The 18,743-nt window shown below is 40.5% G+C and overlaps 1 protein-coding gene across 3 annotated transcripts in view; it reads right to left on the bottom strand.

Annotated features, from left to right (window-relative positions):
- Positions 1-18,743, bottom strand: part of LOC126238197 (uncharacterized) — a 191,365-nt gene that overhangs the window by 10,313 nt on the left and 162,309 nt on the right. For 2 of the 3 annotated variants that reach the window (XM_049947776.1, XM_049947777.1), the window contains exons 2-3: positions 7,291-7,390; positions 2,357-2,455 (exon numbers count right to left, since the gene is read on the bottom strand). In XM_049947776.1, coding sequence (XP_049803733.1) covers positions 2,357-2,455; positions 7,291-7,390 — 199 coding nt within the window. Of the gene's footprint in view, positions 1-2,356; positions 2,456-7,290; positions 7,391-8,860; positions 9,214-18,743 lie in introns of those variants that run through there. The other variant, XM_049947775.1, reaches the window with a different exon arrangement.

Raw genomic sequence — 18,743 nt, 5'->3', positions numbered from 1 at the left:
TGAAACTCAAGTGGTCACCCATCGACTACCGACAACAGCAGAATATGTTGGGGTAACACTTGTTGGGCAGCTGGTACAGCCTCTGAGTCCAGGGAAAACCACTGGGCCCTCCAAATGACCAGTCCATGGCTTGCTGACCACCACAAACGGTTGCAAAAGTCCTATCTTGTGGCAGATCCCATACACGTCCTCTGTGCTTGCAGTCTTTTCGAACATGACAGTTGGGGGCAAGACCACCAACTTGTCCATTGAGCAGAAGGAGAGAGATATGAAGAATCCAAAAACGTCATGAACGAGGATTACAATGCTTTGAATTAACATGGACACACTAAGCTTGACACAGGCAAAGATTGTTTGTCATGATGTCACTACATTCAAATCAGTAACAGCAGCTCTATGGAAGAGAAGGCCACTTGGTTCACCCCACAGGGAACAGGAGCTGTGTACCACATCATTTGTGCAGCACATCATTTCCAATTTTCCCCAAAGTCTACAGCCCATTTTTACGCAGTACTGTGCTCCAGATGTACATTTTCAGAATGTTTGTTCCTCAAATTAAGGACTTCTTTTAGCAAGAAATGCCTTATTTCTCTGTGCTAGTGTGCTGCTTGTATCATTCTTGCTTCATCTGCCATGTTATTTTGCGGCCAAGGTAGCAGAATTAATTCATTTTAACTAGAACATGGTCTCCAGTTTTTGTGGTAAGCCTGGCACTAACCTCATTTCTGCTGCTCCTGTTCTTTCACATATTGTATACTGCCCATATCTGTCTATACTTTTGGATTTCAAAAACATTGCACCACTGTACATTTCCAAACACTTTATCAAGGTTGGCAGATTTTATGGAAGTGTCTGGATTTTTCGTAAATCTTGCTTCCGTTATCAAGTGCAATGTCAAAACTGTCTCTAGTGCATTTACCTTTCCTACAATCAAACTTATTGTAACCGAGCACATCATATATCTTCTTTTTCATTTTGCTGCATATCATTTGTATCTGCATCTCTGATGTGTGATCTCTTAAGCTGGTTGCAGAATGTTCTAACTTATCTGCATTTGTTATCTTCTGGATTAGACAGAAAATAGTCTTCTGAAAGTTCGATGGTATGTATCTGGTAAATATTAGGAGTTCCAGTTTACTGTAATGTACTCTCATATTTTGACAATCTCCCCAAAACAATCAGGGAAGTGAGTATTATATCCAAATGTTTTATGTTTATGTTATATTTTCTGACTTGTTCCACAACCTCAAGAATCATCTCTTTTTGGGTCTGTGGAATGAAAACTAAGTCTAATCTAATCTCAGATTCTATGAGTGAAAGTCATTTGGGTGCTGCAGGAATATTTTGTTTTTCTCCTGACTTGTTTGAAAGCAAGTGATCCAAAGTTCTATGAAACTGACTAATACCAGATCCCATACTAAATCTTCCAAATTGATACACACTTCACTTTCTGTCACATCAATAGACAGTTCCTCACCCTGCTAGAGGCCCTTAGTGTGCTACTCCTGCCTCTCCATGCTCTCCTCTGTATCTGAATACATTTCATTTGCACTCTAACATTGATTCCCTTGCTTTTGATTTCACTGACAATCTCTTCCCATTATGCTGAATCTGTATTTCTGACAGCCACTTCTCTTTCAGTTTCTCTACAATTTTCCATCAGCCAATTCAATTTAACTATCTTGCGCTTACTATTAAGTTCAGTCCTAAAAGACATATTCCTTTCTTTCCCAGAATTTTTTTAAATATCATGTCTATCAAAGTATTTCCTCTGCTGTATGGGGTTTCTTTCTCTATCCAGTTTATACGAGTACCCTTTTAGGTATCTCCATTCCTCATCAACTGCACTTCTTGCTGTGAAATTCATCGTAGGAGGATCTAAAAACATTATTACCCCCACCCTCTGTCCACTCCTCTGTCCTGTTTGACAATTCCATTTGCGTAATGAAGACATCTCATTTTTGTCTACCATTATAATATTTTTATTCAGAATCCAGGCAGTGATTGGACAATCTAAGACCTAGGACATTTTGCTTGGTAATTAAAGAGAATACCCCTGAGCCATGGTTGGTATCTATTAGCAGTTTGTAGTTTGTATCAAATGCAGCTAGTTGTTGGTATCTTGGGACTGATGGAAATAGTTTATTTTTCTGTAGAATTCCAACCTATTTTCACTAGCTTATAGATCCCAACAACTTGGTACATAGTGTAAAGTGCCAATAAAACAATCACAACCTGACAATGAGCCTGCATCAGCTCAGAAGCTAGCTAATAGGTCACAGTTTCAGTACAAACCATCCACTATTTTAAACAGCTCAGGTTCAATATTCGTAACAGATAAGAAATTAATACTTACTTTCGTGGGACCCGACTCATCAATCTTGGTGGACTGTTGATCCTAGTCTGGGAAAGGGAATCATCAGACATGGTTCTTCCATTAAGTGGTGAGAGCAAGCTGAAAGAAAGTGTCAAAATTTAGAGGAAACGCTTTCTAAGTTTGTACTATATTTAAAGTGCAATGTTTTCATGGAATTAGTAAATTTTTAGCTGTATCTTTATTAAGTGGTTCCTCAGGAAATCAGATCTTTTCATCCCAAGATAACTGAACTCTTAGTACAGTGATTGTTGAAGATGTAGGGCTCACCTACAAGCTAGCAAAGTTTTCAGTCTTGTTATATGTTTTTTGACATCTCAAAAACTATACTGTTTGGGGAGTTGTTGCATTTATTAGTTACTAAAACATTGATCTGAATGTTAAATTTAGACCTGTCTTACATAGATGGTTTTTGCCAATTTTTCTTACAATGGCTTCATTTCATCTCCTACCACATTCATCAAGTCTATCACCTGTCCTTCCTTTTTACTGCAATATTTCTCACTCATGTGAGGTGCTAATAACTTTAATGTAAGTGATTACCTGCCTCAACAATCTTCCATATAATCATTGATCAGAATGATGGGAAACTGGATACTGGAGTAGTTCTGCCAGCAATGATCTATCACTTTGCACTTTTTTTTACACAGGCTTGACTATTCATTCAGTAAACAGCTTCAAGTAGTGCCATATTTACTGTTACAAAAACAAAGTGTTTCTACTATCAATAACAGTTTTCCTTTCTTCAAGCCCTACACAGTGACATGCTTTCTTAATATCTGTCACTTCATTCTTCAGTCACATCCTAATGACAAGTCCAATATTACATTTAGCCTTCAGTACTACTTTTGGGACATTTGTCTACTGTAGAAATTTTCTCCTCTGTAATACTAAGCTATAAAAATGGTTCAAATGGCTCTGAGCACTATGGGACTCAACATCTGAGGTCATTAGTCCCCTAGGACTTAGAACTACTTAAACGTAACTAACCTAAGGACATCACACACATCCACGCCCGAGGCAGGATTCGAACCTGCGACCGTAGCGGTCACGCGGTTCCAAACTGAAGCGCCTAGAACCGCACAGCCACACCGGCCGACTACTAAGCTATAACTGCACTCTGACTAGGCCCTATCATTCACTCTAATCTCTGATTAATGACAATGCATAATGTGTCTTGGCAATCATGATACAATACACCAAATTCTATTTTTCTTACATTTATTCATTTGTCACTATTGTCTTTTCTGATATTTTCCAAAACAAAAAGTCAAGCTACAGGAAACAAAATATGCGTCACAGTTGAGTCTGTTTATTATTATACTGTCCTCAGATTACAAATTTTCTAGAAGTTTTCAGGGAAAGTAAGTAAAATATGGCTTGGTAAATATATAATCAGCAATCAAAGTCAAGTTTTAATGAAATCAGTATATTCTAGTACAAATGTTTGGTGCTGTGATGTCTGACATTTCAGCATGTAGATCTTTATAGTATTCAAAATTTTCTGGTTTCTGTCCTCATAGTCATTTCCTTTTTATTTCTCTCTTACATCATGTTCAGACCATGTGACACTAGTATGCAATATGTCAGTATGGTGAAGCCATGGCGGGTGACAGAGTTGGTAGCTATTTTAGTGCCATGTGTTCCAATTTTATGACACATTCCTGAACAAGGCAAATCTACAATCATACGAACAACCAAGGATTGAACCCTAAACTTCAGAATTTCAGTCTGACACTAATCTGCCCACTCCCCACACCTCACACATACCAGTAAGTAATGTCAATTTTTTTTTTATATCAAACTGTAGTAGCTCTGTGCACTACAGTACTTCGTTATAGTTACATAAATAAACTGTTTCATCCTATGGAAGTACTTTAGTTTACAGAGATTGTTGAAAAAGTATCCTTTAAGGTAGCTGTCACAGCAATAACCTTTTTTATGTATCTATAAAACAGTTCATCTAGTTTTGCTAGATTTATTTATTGTGGAAGACTATTGGTGCAATTTCACACACACAAGCAGGCGTGAATGCAATTTTAGAGGAAATCATTGAGTTTAAAATAACAATTACTCTGAAATTAATAGATTTTGGTGAAGCAGTTTACTAGAATAAAAATCTCTCAGTGTAAATGCTAACATACTGTCAGTTTTAGCCCTGATGACTACCATGGAGGTAGTGGTCGAAAGCTTTGAGTTTTATCCTGAATTGACGCGGCATGTACACTAAGAGATTTTTATTCAAAAAGCAGTTGACTATTTCAACAAAACTTTTGGTAACAGCATTTGAGAAGTAAGGCTTCGGTTCAACTTACATTAATATACCAATGTTACAGCTGTCATTAGTCTTGATCAAGACATTGGGAAAGTCAGAACTTTAAGTGTAGGGCAAGGAGATCTCATATCACAAAAACTATTGCTAGCTGTTGTACATTTAACTTGAAAAATGAAGAAAGAATACTTGTTCCTGCAACATATTTGAACTGTCTTTGGTTCCCTAGTGTCACTGTCTTTTTTACCTGTGATATAGACCATGGGCATCACTGCAAAGGGGGCAGCATGTGTGAAGCACTTTCAACCTTTTGAGTATTTGTTGAAAAAGACACCATTGAACGAATATATCCAAGCTTATGGTTAAGCTTGCACATACTAAAAGCTCTTATGCAGTAAGACGTAAGGGTTTGCAGGATTTACTAATGCCGTAGTAAATCAAATCCCCTTAGATTATTAACTAAAGAAAATAGTCCAAGTTTTAATAATTATGTTGGCAACTATGAGTGATGGAGAGGGGTAGATAAGCACAAATCTGCTTGGATGTCTAACAATCGAATGCCATGTGACAATCACTGACAGTCCTGTGTCAGTATAGTAATAAAGTTATAGTCAGTGCATATGCCAAGAGAAATTACTGTGGAGAGAGTTCAAGCCAGTTCTTCAATATTGTCTTTTTAAAAGGCAAAGGAATATGGTAAGTAAATATTTATTATACCATGTATTCAATTTCACTACAATGTAGTAGAACACTTAGTTTATAGGAATTTATCAATTCATTTTTTAAACTGATCTAAACATAGCATATAGTCTATTATGTTCTATACATGTTCCTCCTCTGTTCTTCAGCCCAAAAGGTTTATAATAAACTAGCAGTCGATACATTGGGGATTTGCCTGCATTACGCAGTAGAAGAGAATTATGCAGTGTAGTGTGAAGTTTTGGAAGGTATTCTGGCAAAGTAATAAGTTTCCAATATTTTCCATGTTTTGAAAGCCTAGGTCCGTACTTAAAACTATGAAATACATTGTGTTTTCTGGCAGATCATTTTCAATTTCTTAAATTGGTGATAAATATTTAGAGATCTTAGTTACTGTTTCACTCAAATGACTGAGCCAAAATTTGGCATGAATGAAGGTTTTATATCTGGAAAGAACTTAAGACTATTGGCATTTCAAAATATTCCACAATTTCATTGTAATAGCTAATTCAATGATTTGCATTGTCATTAACAATATGTGAGAAGTTGAGCCATTGCTTCCATTGACAACAATGAGTAAAGACAGAATCTATACTGTAGGCCACCTTGTGATGTATACCATATCTACTGAGTTGTCTGCCCCTCCTCTCCCCCCACCCCCCTCCCAATAATTTAGTGCTCTTGACCATTGTGTGGATGAACTTACACAATGAAAGGAAGAAATGATTACTGAATGTCTGCAAATAGATCCAAAAACAGCCATAATATTGTTATAATGCACAATTAACACACAAAGTACAAACTACAAAACTGCAACAATGACACCGTACAACCAGGCAGGATTTTGTATTTGGGACAGTTGAAGGCAATGCCTGAATGCTCTGCAAGAGAAACAAACAGAAGTGTAAACAGAATGCCCTTGAACTTTTCTGGCAAATATAACAGTTTTCAGAATGATGCTCCCAATTGTGTGTGTGTGTGTGTGTGTGTGTGTGTGTGTGTGTGTGTGTGTGTGAGTGAGAGAGAGAGAGAGAGAGAGAGAGAGAGAGAGAGAGAGTGGGGGGAGTGTATCACCATTATGACAGTTGATGACAGTGGGAAATGCACTATGAGTGTGAAAGCCATTCAAAAAGTAGGGGTAGATAAGTGACAAATGATGAAATGCACAATGGAAATTACCAAGGGAGAAAGGAGAACAAATGAATGAAGACTGCTGCAGAAGATTTGATTATGACTATCAAAAATAAAATCAAGGGGAGTGGGACTCATAAAAAAGATTACATGGACAAAATTATTCTTTGCTGGATTTCATGAGATACAAGAAGACCATGGTGACAACCTAATGCAAGATGAGTAGATTAAATCAGAAAATATGAAGGAGCAACTTCAATGAATAAGGCTGATTATCATGAGAAGTTGGGAGGCAGGCTTCATCCAGCATTGGATATCAGGTGGCTGATAAATGCAGGGCCAGGTGACAAGTCGCTGTTGGGGTGTCAAGCTTGTAGAGGTACCAGAGGTTACACAACTATGTGATGTCTGTACAAGACATACTACACTTAGTGAAGGCTTATTGTGGTGCCATGTTAAAATTGGTGCCAGGGGGCCCCCAGGTGCAATATGTGTACACAGTCTGTTTATAATTAATATTAATAAGTTGCCTGTGTGGAAAAACTTATGTTTGTGCGTTTAGTAAGTGTTTTAAAAGTTTTTGTTGCTGAGCAAGTAATTTGTAGTTTTAGATATCTTTAGACATAAAAACCCACAGGCAGTGTCAAAATTTTGAAGAATCTTTGTTGGTCTAGACCTAACAGCGTTTTGCATTAATGGGACAGAACCATTAGGATAGTTATGGACATGTATAATGGTCATTTTTGCTACAGTAGAGATGTGCACACTTAGTTCAGTACAACTGTAATAATTTCCAACTTTGGTTTCAACCAACCTGGGACCTGGGGATGGGGTGGTACGACCACTGGATACGCTGGAAGGCGTCCTGCTCCTTCCTGTAGTGGAATTTGAACGGCTCCGTCGGCGCTCTCGAACTGCAAAACATACGTTTATCAACATCTGCTTATCTTATTTACGATACACATAGAGCTACGCCCAACGCTATCAGTATTTTTCGGCATCTGGCTTCGCCGTTTTATTGACAGGTTGATTTGGCGCTAGATTTCGTACTACTAAATTCAGTGTGAGGAAGTAGGCTATTACGAACAGACAATGCCCTTAAATGTGCTATGCGTGTACTATCCAGTTACTAAATTATTTGTAGAAACTCCATAGCCATTGCTGTCACGAGTACAAAAAGTGATACACACTTGCATATGTATATAAAGACGAAAAACCTTGAGCTGAAGAAGATATTAAATTAGAAATGAGAGCTTGGAAACAAATATATAAATTACATTCCTGTAGACCTGTGTCACAGCGCTGTTCTTTGAGAAAGTTATCTGTTCATTTCATCAGTATAATTTTGTACGTAATGGCACTTCATTATAAAAAATAACGTTTTGACCATTCTGTGCGGCCTTCCTCAGGGCATATACTCGCTGGGGAGGGCTACTAGAACGTAGCCAAAACGACTATTAACGTATCACACACACACATACACACACACACACACACACACACACACACACACACACACACACAGCGAAGGACTTTATGAAGCTGACGCAGCCAGCGGAACCCATACAGTTACAACCGGATTAACTACACTTTCACGGAGGAATGAATCCAATGTTTTTGGATTCAACGCCGAATTCAGTATCGGTACTAAATCAGGCTGTATTGGCCTAAGGAAGGAATAGTCAGCTGCCACCTAGAAAGAACCATCCAGTAAAAAATATGAAAAAACAAAAGTAGACAGCTGAAAATTAAAAGCCTTAGGAACGTATTCTGACACTGCGATGTCTGTCAGTCCACAAATATTTAATAGTTAATCTTTTTCTGGAGGACACCAAACAACTAGAGCATTATCGCAAGATCACTTTAGGGCAAACTGATCGTATTTACACTACCGGTATACTTAACTTCCCCAACCCCAGCTAAAACAATACGTACTTTTCCCCGATACCTTGTTACGAACTGCCACTACGTATTCATGTTTTTATAATTATTTTAATGGTCTTGTGTAACACCGTCCTGACTCCATAGGGAGTTCACCAATCAATAAAAGATAAGTTAGTAAATATTCTGACTAGCAATAAAGATGTCTACGAGAAACGCATATCATTCCCATCACCTAACACAAACACGCTGCTCTAGAGCTAAAATACTAAACGTGCAAAAATTAGCAAAGTTCTCAGTGAAATAGAAAACAAGCCTCAGGAGTTGAACAACGGTATCTTACATAGTCAAAAGGAGGAGGGAGGGGGGGGGGAGATGCACGGAACTTTGCTTTTGCTCCATTCTCATGTTTCATGTAAGACTTGCAATTAAGACTTTGTTAGGAGTCTGGACGCACGATTTTATGTTTGAAATTATCTATATATTAACGAAGTCGGACCCACCTTGCTTGTGCAGCTCGAGAAGTGTAGGAATGTATAGCCCGCCATGTGGACACACACAGTAGTCAATTTTCGTCAGAGCCCCAGAGCTAAGTCGTCGTCTGAATGCTTCCAGTTGGCGTCTTCCAAAGTCAGGACTGTCATTGCGATGTCTATTCCAGGATTTACTCTTCAAAAAATCGAAGATCGGGAACGTTTCTAATTCACTACCCATCATACATTTCTGGAGAACTTCTTAGTACGAGAGAGAGAACTCCTACGTAATCCGAGAAATCTTTTTCAAAATTTAGAGGCCGTCTAGAAACACAACACTTTTCCATAATGTGGCTACGAGACTGTTACTGTAGCATTTCGCTCCGACTGTCAAGTGCGGTAGAGGAAAATGTCGCCAACCAAACGCGCCGAAGAACTCTCAGCTAATGACGCAAGGGAGTTTGCTTGCTGTCTGATACAGCGACTGTACAGTGAGGACGAGACGTGCGCTGTCGGCGGTTGTTTGTGCAACTGCCACTCTGGGTTGAAATTACTGATGCAACAGCGTGCTTGCTAAGTAACACGAGCAATAATACACACACGAAAAATATAACAAAGGCAGTTCTAGAAATTCAGAACGTAATTCCAAGGAACGATATCTCTTACTATTACCACGCCTGTTATAGAGTTTCAAAGTAATTTCACGAAACAAAAGTAATAACAATTTGCATATTGTCATTTCAGATCCACTAGGATATCACATCTACTTTCATAGCCCGCAAGCTTTTGCGCGGTAAATGGTGAATGGTGTCTCGTTCAAGTATTCACTCTTATTAAACGGGCTTCTTCTGTGTCGGTTGCGACTTCGTTCACTCGCCATCGGTAAGAAGCACAGCGAGTGTAAAAAACATTCACAGAATAACAGAAAGTTGGTTCAAATGGCTCTGAGCACTATGAGACTTAACTTCTGAGATCATCAGTCCCCTAGAACTTAGAACTTTATACCTAACTAACCTAAGGACATCACACACATCCATGCCAGAGGCAGGATTCGAACCTGCGACCGTGGCGGTCGCGCGGTTCCAGACTATAGAGCCTAGAACCGCTCGGCCACTGCGGCCGGCGACAGAAAGTATTCCGACACTTAACCCGTTTTTAAGATATTGTCTAAGAACAAAATTATTGGGTGAACCTGAATGACATGTTTTACACGACCTGTATAAGTGTTCCAGTACACTTTGCCTTTGAATGTTGAGCAGTGACGAATTATTATCATAACAAAAGCGCAGGTCCCAAACCTTATGAGGACGGAGTTGCAGATACCTAATCTTTGCGAGGTGATATGGTGACAAAAACATAACACAGGTGACGATGTTGGTCTCGCATTTAGGAGGAAGGGAGTTCAAATACCCCCCCCCCCCTCCCTCCACCCTGATCAACCAAATTTAAGATTTACGAGATTTTTCTAATCTCAGAAGGCGACTAGAAAAGCAGGGGGCCGGCCGCGGTGGTCTCGCGGTTCTAGGCGCGCAGTCCGGAACCGTGCGACTGCTACGGTCGCAGTTTCGAATCCTGCCTCGGGCATGGATGCGTGTGATGTCCTTAGGTTAGTTAGGTTTAAGTAGTTCTAAGTTCTAGGGGACTGATGACCACAGCAGTTGAGTCCCATAGTGCTCAGAGCCATTTGAACCATTTTTGAAAAGCAGGGGTTCAAACAACTTCCATAAATATGAGCTACCATCAAAATACCTCGTAATTCTCTGTTTGCTACTTAAAGTCTGTTAAACCCAAATGGTCTTATGCTTCTCTAGTTGTTAAGTCTAGTAAATTAAATAAATAAATAAATAAAGGAGTAAATTTAAACCCAACAAGATCGTAAGAAATAATATGAAGTATTATTTTGATTATTGGCTATTTCGTCTTAATAACGACATTTACCATGCTCCTTCAGAGTTGGTGATAAATATTTAGAGATCTTAGTTACTGTTTCACTCAAATGACTGAGCCAAAATTTGGCATGAATGAAGGTTTTATATCTGGAAAGAACTTAAGACTTACCTCGAAGACTTGCGTATTCCCTACTCCCTTTCCATCTGAGACTAGGAAGTCAGATTACTACTAACGTTTTTAAAACTCACTGGTCTTTTATCCTGGCTTTTAACAGATTATGTGATCGAGTTCCAAGGAATGTTACAGGAAATTTGAAGTATTTACTTGTGCCTTAATTCAGAAGAACTGACTGCCGGCACAAAGACGTGAGGTGACACCTTTGAATAGGAAGCAATTTACTATATGTTGCGGCAGTGCTGCGGGGGCGTAAGTACAGTCATGGTGGCCCCGGGAAAAGTAAATAGAGTAGGATCCTTTTTCTCTCCTCATTATCAACTCAACAAAGCGTCACCCACATGTCGTCCTTCACAGGCAGTCGCCCCCATCCCATCTCTCTCTCTCTCTCTCTCACACACACACACACACTATATTACTCCATTATATTACACGCGTTATATCACACCACTCTCCTCCCACTTGAGTCAGAAAGTGAAATAAGTAAATAAAATAGTCTATATCATTTTAAATATGTTGATGAAGTAAAGTACAATCTTAACAAGATTCTCCAATTTAATCATACAGGAAACAGCTATTCGTCCCTGCATCATTGCACATGACAAATACTGAACATTACAGAAGGTGTATTTTAATTAAGCGCAAACCAAAACTGTTTCATATGAGAATGTTTATATGACTTCTTACTTCCAGAATAAAAACGGAAAAAACAAATTCATTAGACTCTGAATAATATCACAAAAAGTGAAATAGTATCTAACAGTGTACACCAAGACAAAACAAGAATGAATAGATACTTTCAAAGAAGTACGTAAGGAAAGTATTCATGCGAAAATGTAAATTGTTAATGGAATGCATTTGCTTCGTGACCCAAAATTACTTAATAAAAGGAGCTTTTTCTCGCATGTCCAAAATGATCCATCGTTTTGAAAAGTAAGTATTTCGTGCTGTTTCATTTTCTACATCTACAAGGGTACTCCGCAGCTCATACGTAAGTGCCTGGCAGAGACTTCATCGAACCACGTTAACAATAATTCCCTATTACTTCACTCTCGAACAGCACGCGGAGAAAACTCTGATTTCCCTTACCTTTATGATGATCGTTTCTCCCTATGTAGGTCGGCGTCAACAAAATATTTTCGCATTCGGAGGAGAAAGTTGGTGACTGAAATCTCGCGAGAAGATTCCGCCGCAATGAAAAACGCCTTTGTTTTAATGTCCACCTCAAATCCTGTATCGAGTCAATGACACTCTCTCTCCCTTATTTTTCGGTAATACAATACTCTTCTTTGAATTTTCTCGATTTACTCCGTTAATACGATCTGTAATGATCCACAGCGCAGCAGCACTCCGAAAGAGAAATGCATGTAGGAGCATTATCTTTAGTAGATCTGTTACATCTTGTAAGTGTTCCGCGAATAAAACGCAGTCTTTGGTTCACCTTCCCCACAACATTTTCTATGTATTCTTTCAAATTTAAGTTGATGGTAATTGTAATTCCTAGGTGTTTAGCTGAATTCAAGTCCTTTAGATTTGACTGATTTATCGTGTAACGGAAGTTCAACGGATACTTTTTAGCATTCATGTGAATGAACTCACATATTTCATTAATTAGGGTCAATTGCCAATTTTCGCACCATACCGACGCCTTCTCTAAATCGTTTTGCAATTTGTTTTGATCTTCTGATGACTTTGCAAGATGATAAACGACAGCATCATCTGCAAACAACCTAGGACGGCTGTTCAGACTGTCTCCTAAATCGTTTATATAGATAAGGAATAGAAGAGGGCCTATAATACTACCTTGGGGAACGCCAGAGACCACTTTTGTTTTACACAATGATTCTGCATCAGTTACTACGAACTGCGAATTTTCTAACAGGAAATCACGAATCCTGTCACATAACTGAGACGATATTCCGTAAGCACACAATTTGACTACAAGCCGCTTGTGAGTTACAGTGTCAAAAACGTCCTGGAAATCTAGATATACGGGCTCAATTTGAAATCCCTTGCCGATAGCACTCAGTACTTCAAGTGAGTAAAGAGTTAGTTGTGTTTCACAGAAACGATGTTTTCTAAATTCATGTTGACTGTGTGTCAGTAGACTGTTATCTTCGAGGTAACTTACAATGTTCGAACACAATATATGTTCCGAAATCCTGCTTTATATCGACGTTAATGATATGGGCCGGTAATTTTGTGGATTACTCCTGCTGCCTTTCTTGGACATTACTGTGACCTGTGTAACTTTCCAGTCTTTGGGTACGGATCTTTCATCGATCGAGTAGTTCTATAAGTTTGTGAAGTATGGAGCTATTGCATCAGTATACTCTGAAAGGAACCTAATTGGCATACAGTCTGGGCGGGAAGACTTGCTTTTATTAATTCATTCAAGCTGCTTCATTACTCCGAGGATATCTACTTTTAGGTTGGTAACTGTTCTTGATTCTAATTTTGGAATATTTACTTCGTCGTCTTTGGTGAATGAGTATGGGGAAGGCTGTGTTTAGTAACTGTGCTGTAGCAGCACTGTCGTCGACAGTATTTCCATTGCTATCGCACAGAGAAGGCACTGACTTTGTCTTGCCGCTAGCATACTTTGCATACGACCAGAATGTCTTTTGATTTTCTGCCAGGTTTCGAGACAAAGGCCGGCCGGTGTGGCCGAGCGGTTCTAGGCGCTTCAGTCTGGAACCGCGCGACCGCTACGGTCGCGGGTTCGAATCCTACCTCGGGCATGGATGTGTGTGATGCCCTTAGATTAGTTAGGTTTAAGTAGTTCTAAGTTCTAGGGGACTGATGACCTCAGATGTTAAGTCCAATAGTGTGCAGAGCCATTTTTTTTTCGAGACAAAGTTTCGTTGTGGAAACTGTTATAAGCACGTCGCACTGAAGCCCGCGCTAAATTTCGAGCTTTTGTAAGAGATCTCCAATCTTGGAGATTTTGCTTTCGTTTGAAATTGGCATGCTTTTTTCACTCTTTCTGCTACAGTGTCCTGACCCGTTTTGCGTACCAAGGGGGCTCAATTCCGTCGTTTGTTAATTTATTTGGTGTAAATATCTCAATTTGCTGTCGATACTATTTCTTTGATTGTAAGTCACATCTGGCCAACACTTAACGGTACATTATTAATGTGGAAGGAGTGGAGATTGTCTCTCAGGTAGGCGTCAAGCGAATTTCTATCTGCTTTTATGAATAGATATATTTTTCGTTTATTTTTGGAGGATTTGGGAGTTACAATATTCAGTCTCGCTACGATAACCCCGTGTTCACTAATCCCTGTATCCATTTTATGCTCGTTATTAGCTCAGGATTATTTGTTGGTAAGAGATCTAGTTTGTTTTCGCAGCCGTTTAGTATTCGTCTGGGCTCGTGAACTAAACGCTCGAAATAATTTTCAGAGAAAGCGTTTAGCACAATTTCAGATTATGTTTCATACGTACCTCCGGATTTAAACATGTATTTTCGCCAAAATATCGAGGGTAAATTGACGTCACCACCAACTATAATTGTTTGAGCCAGGTGCGTGTTTGAAATTAGACTCAAGTTTTCTTTGAACGTATCAACGATTGTGTCATCTGAGTTGGGAGGTCGGTAACAGGATCCAATTAATATTTTATTCCGGTTGCCAAGAATTGCCTCTACCCATACTAACTCACAGGAACTTCCTACGTAAACTATACATCCACTTCCTCGTTTACAGCCTGCAACTCGCTGTAAATTGCAAGATAGAGGATACGTTTTACTGAACCATATGTTAAAGTCTTCCATTCGCGGGTGGAGTGTGGGAAAAAATGAATGCTTCTGTGCCTCTGTTTTTTTTTTTTCTTTATTAAGTTTCGATTCCCACCCGAAGGGGACGGGTTGGCAGCAGCTTAGTATGCCGCTCTTCAGCCTACAGAATTTGTTTGAAAAAGATGAAGATAATAAATAATAAAAGCAGGCGATAAAATCGGCGACTTAAATGGTAAAATGGCGGAAAATCGTGGAACTTAAAACATGAAACATAGGGCTGATGATGCTAATAAAATACATATGAAGCAGACAGGTAAAATAATAGACAGACAATTAAAAAACACGGCGACAGTCTGGTTTCTGTTCGCAAGAGATATAAAATTTACACCCAGCGACAGCATGATTTCTGTCCACAACACTTTGGAAAGATGAACAACACTGAACGGTCACTTGAACATTACACTAAAAAGTTGGCACAAATATGACATACCACAGCCGAGGGCAGACGGGTGTAACCTGGACAGATGATGGGAAAGAAAAGGGGGGGTGAAGGACGGGAAAAACGAGGTGGGGGGAGGGGGAAAGGAGCCAATGGAGGACAAGGACCCATAAGAGGGGGGAGGGGGGCTGGGAAGACGCGACAGGGAGTGGGAAAAGGCAGAGGAGGGGAATACAAAAAGACTCAGGGGGGGGGGGCAGAAGGGAGGCAGAGAGAGGATAGGCGGAGAGAAAATAGGGTGGAAAGGGGGGAAGAGGAAGCCCGGGGAAAGGACAGAGGAAAGGAGGGGGGGTGAGGATCAGAGTTGATAGGAGGGATAAATGGAGGGAGAGAGGGCATCATCCGGGAGGGGGAGTTGACGGGAGCCACCTTGGGAAAGGAGATGAGGGGTGTAGAGATGGAGGGTAGGGGGGACACAATATTGAAGGCGTGGCAGAGGGCTGGAGTTGAAGAGGAGAGGAGCAACTATGGGGTGAGGGGGATCAAGGCGGCAGGAGGTGTAGAGTATGCGGATATGTTCGAGGAATAGGTGCAGATGGGGGATAGGAGTGAGGTCATAGAGGATCCGCGTGGGGGACGGGAGGCGGATACGGAAGGCAAGGCGGAGTGCATGGTGCTCGAGGATCTGGAGGGACTTATAGAATTTGGGGGGGCGGGCGGATATCCAGATGGGACTGGCATAATGGAGGATGTGACGGATTAAGGATTTGTAGGTGTGGAGGATGGTAGAGGGGTGCAACCCTGCACTTCTGTGCGAGCTATTACATTCATAATTTTATCTGCACGATCTCTACAGGATGGATACGAAGGGAGCTGAAGAACATTAGTGGTCTCTATGCTGAAATACGAGTCTTGGAGCTTTCCGAGCACTTTCATGAGAGATGAACGACGGATTGCTTCGAAATCTGCCAGTTAAAAAATTTTCCTACAGTTCTATTACACTCTCTTACCAGTCAAACAAGCCTGTGGTCACTCGCATCACCTTCCTTCCGTTGACAGTACTTCGAAACCGGTAACCATTTCTGACCCATTGCAGAATGTAAGGATTAAAAAAAATTTTTTTAGCTTGGAAAAGAAATACACAGTTTTTGCAACAGCCGTGAGTTCTGTTAAGATTCATCAGGATGATATAAATAAAGTTATTACTGACAGTAGCTATGCTGGGAATAGAAGACCGTTTCTGACCCATTGCAGAATGTAAGTATTAAAAAAAAAATATTTTTAGCTTGGAAAAGAAATACACAGTTTTTGCAACACCCATGGGTTCTGTTAAGATTCATCAGGATGATATAAATAAAGTTATTACCGACAGTAGCTGTGCTGGGAACAGAAGAGAAATATCACTGAAAGACTTAAATGCTTAATTTTTAAGATCTTTGTCACAGGCGGTAGGTATGAAAACAGTTTACATTGCTACGTATGCGTTTATAACATAATTCATACTCTCTGATACTTAGCTGTGAGTAAATGTTATCAGTCATTGGATTAAAAAACATTATTTAAATTTTCTTACAGGTTCTGTCAGCCTCTCGTCCTCGTGGGCCCACATGTTGCCAAGGTTGTTTCGACTACGCTGCTGGGAAGCCCTTACTCTTCCTCCGTACAGTCCCGATCTCTGCCCATGCGATTTCCATATTTTTAGTCGTTCGGAGCCCTGAAGAAAGACATTCGTAGCCGTCGACTTGCTTCGGACGAAGAGGTGCTCTCCTGCGCACAATCGTTGTTCAGCAGGCAAACCTCAAACATTTTTCCATAAAGTCATTGACCATCCTGCCTCACAGTGGGATAAATGTATTAATAATTATGGCAATTACGTTTGAAGTAAAGAACACTACTTCACTTTTTTTTTATCTGTGTCGCCGGCCGGTATGGCCGTGCGGTTCTAGGCGCTACAGTCTGGAACCGCGTGACCGCTACGGTCGCAGGTTCGAATCCTGCCTCCGGCATGGATGTGTGTGATGTCCTTAGGTTAGTTAGGTTTAAGTAGTTCTAAGTTCTAGGGGACTGATGACCTCAGAAGTTAAGTCCCATAGTGCTCAGAGCCATTTGAACCATTTTGAACAAAGTTCACGGTATGTTAAATGGACACGTGTCACATTATTTATTTAAGGGTCTTTAGTAGAACCTGCTGCGTAGGGCTACAAAAGCATGCTGACTGCAACGATGCGTGAAAGTAGTCATCATGACATGAGGCCGGCCGGAGTGGCCGTGCGGTTCTAGGCGCTACAGTCTGGAACTGCGTGACCGCTACGGTCGCAGGTTCGAATCCTGCCTCGGGCATGGATGTGTGTGATGTCCTTAGGTTAGTTAGGTTTAAGTAGTTCTAAGTTCTAGGGGACTGATGACCACAGCAGTTAAGTCCCATAGTGCTCAGAGCCATTTGAACGATTTTTTTCATGACATGAACAGAAAATCTCTCATCTTAATCTCATCTCTGTCGCATGCGAGCTTCTGCAGCTTAGCTCCAGGTGTTAGTGAAGGTTTCCTCTGAACAATTCGCTGTGGAGTATATATTGACCTACTGCATATCCGCTTACACGGAAGCATCGGCAACTCAATCTAATATTTTAAGAAGAAAATACGTACACTTGCAAGATATCAGCCGCAGCGAAAATTTGGGCCATTATTCTGATAGTACGAAGTTTTGGCCTTATGAATGTACGACATTTAAAATTGGCGCGCACCTGTTGTTCGTCACTCGCTCCGTCCCACTGTAGCCGCCCAATGCCCGAGCGCCAAGTACTGCACAGCGGCGTGACAACCAGAGGCATCCAATAGGGATGCTGAAGGCGAGGGGAGAGATGGGCACATCCGTCAAACGTGTTATGAAATCTTGTTCGAGGACCCATGTATCCTATGCGAAAAATAGGTATGTAATGTGGGTACGGTACATAATACACTGATGGAAAAAAAAAAAATTCAGCACTAAGAAGGAGTTGTGCGATGTAAACGAAATTTTGTAGGGATGTTTCTACATCTAAAATATGGTGCCTATTCAGATTTCACGCCAGTCGCATAAGAGGGTGCTACTAGTGCCACCAAGAGCCTGCAAATCAGGTTTGCTTTAAATATGCGCTCTAAGGGTCGTGATCGTTAGTTACCGCTGAGATTGGACGTGGTGAGTTGATGTTCGTCAAGAATGACTTTAAGGTGACAAAGACGCCATTATCAACACCTCTCTGTATTTGAATGAGAAGCTGGATGTTCCTTCTGCTATGCTGTAAATCAGGGCTTCACAACATATGTGCTCGCGGAGCAAGCTGTGAGCAGCAAGGCGTGAGCACGGATCAGCGCGAGCACGCTACCCCCACTACCGGACCAGAGCGGAGAGTGGGGAGAGTCACGTGGGGCACACAACAGCTGCCGCCAGTCAATGTAAATCCGCGGCCACCTGCAGGGATATCACTCACGAATTATTACTGCGACAAATGAAACAAATAAAGGAGAATGTACACATGCCACATAATTTTATTAGCTTAGTGTATGCCTCTACATTCGCATTAATTTGTGAACTGTTACACAATAAAAGGGGTCACTGAAGTGTGGGATTCTCGGTTACCTTGTACTTTTTGCCCTTTACAATTGCGTCTGTGTTCGGAGTAATTGTTCTT

The sequence above is a fragment of the Schistocerca nitens genome, chromosome 1 (genome assembly GCF_023898315.1).
Source record: "Schistocerca nitens isolate TAMUIC-IGC-003100 chromosome 1, iqSchNite1.1, whole genome shotgun sequence".
Classification (NCBI taxonomy): Eukaryota; Metazoa; Arthropoda; class Insecta; order Orthoptera; family Acrididae; genus Schistocerca; species Schistocerca nitens.
Note: the sequence above shows the minus strand (reverse complement) of the source record. Positions and strands in the feature narration are given on the sequence as shown.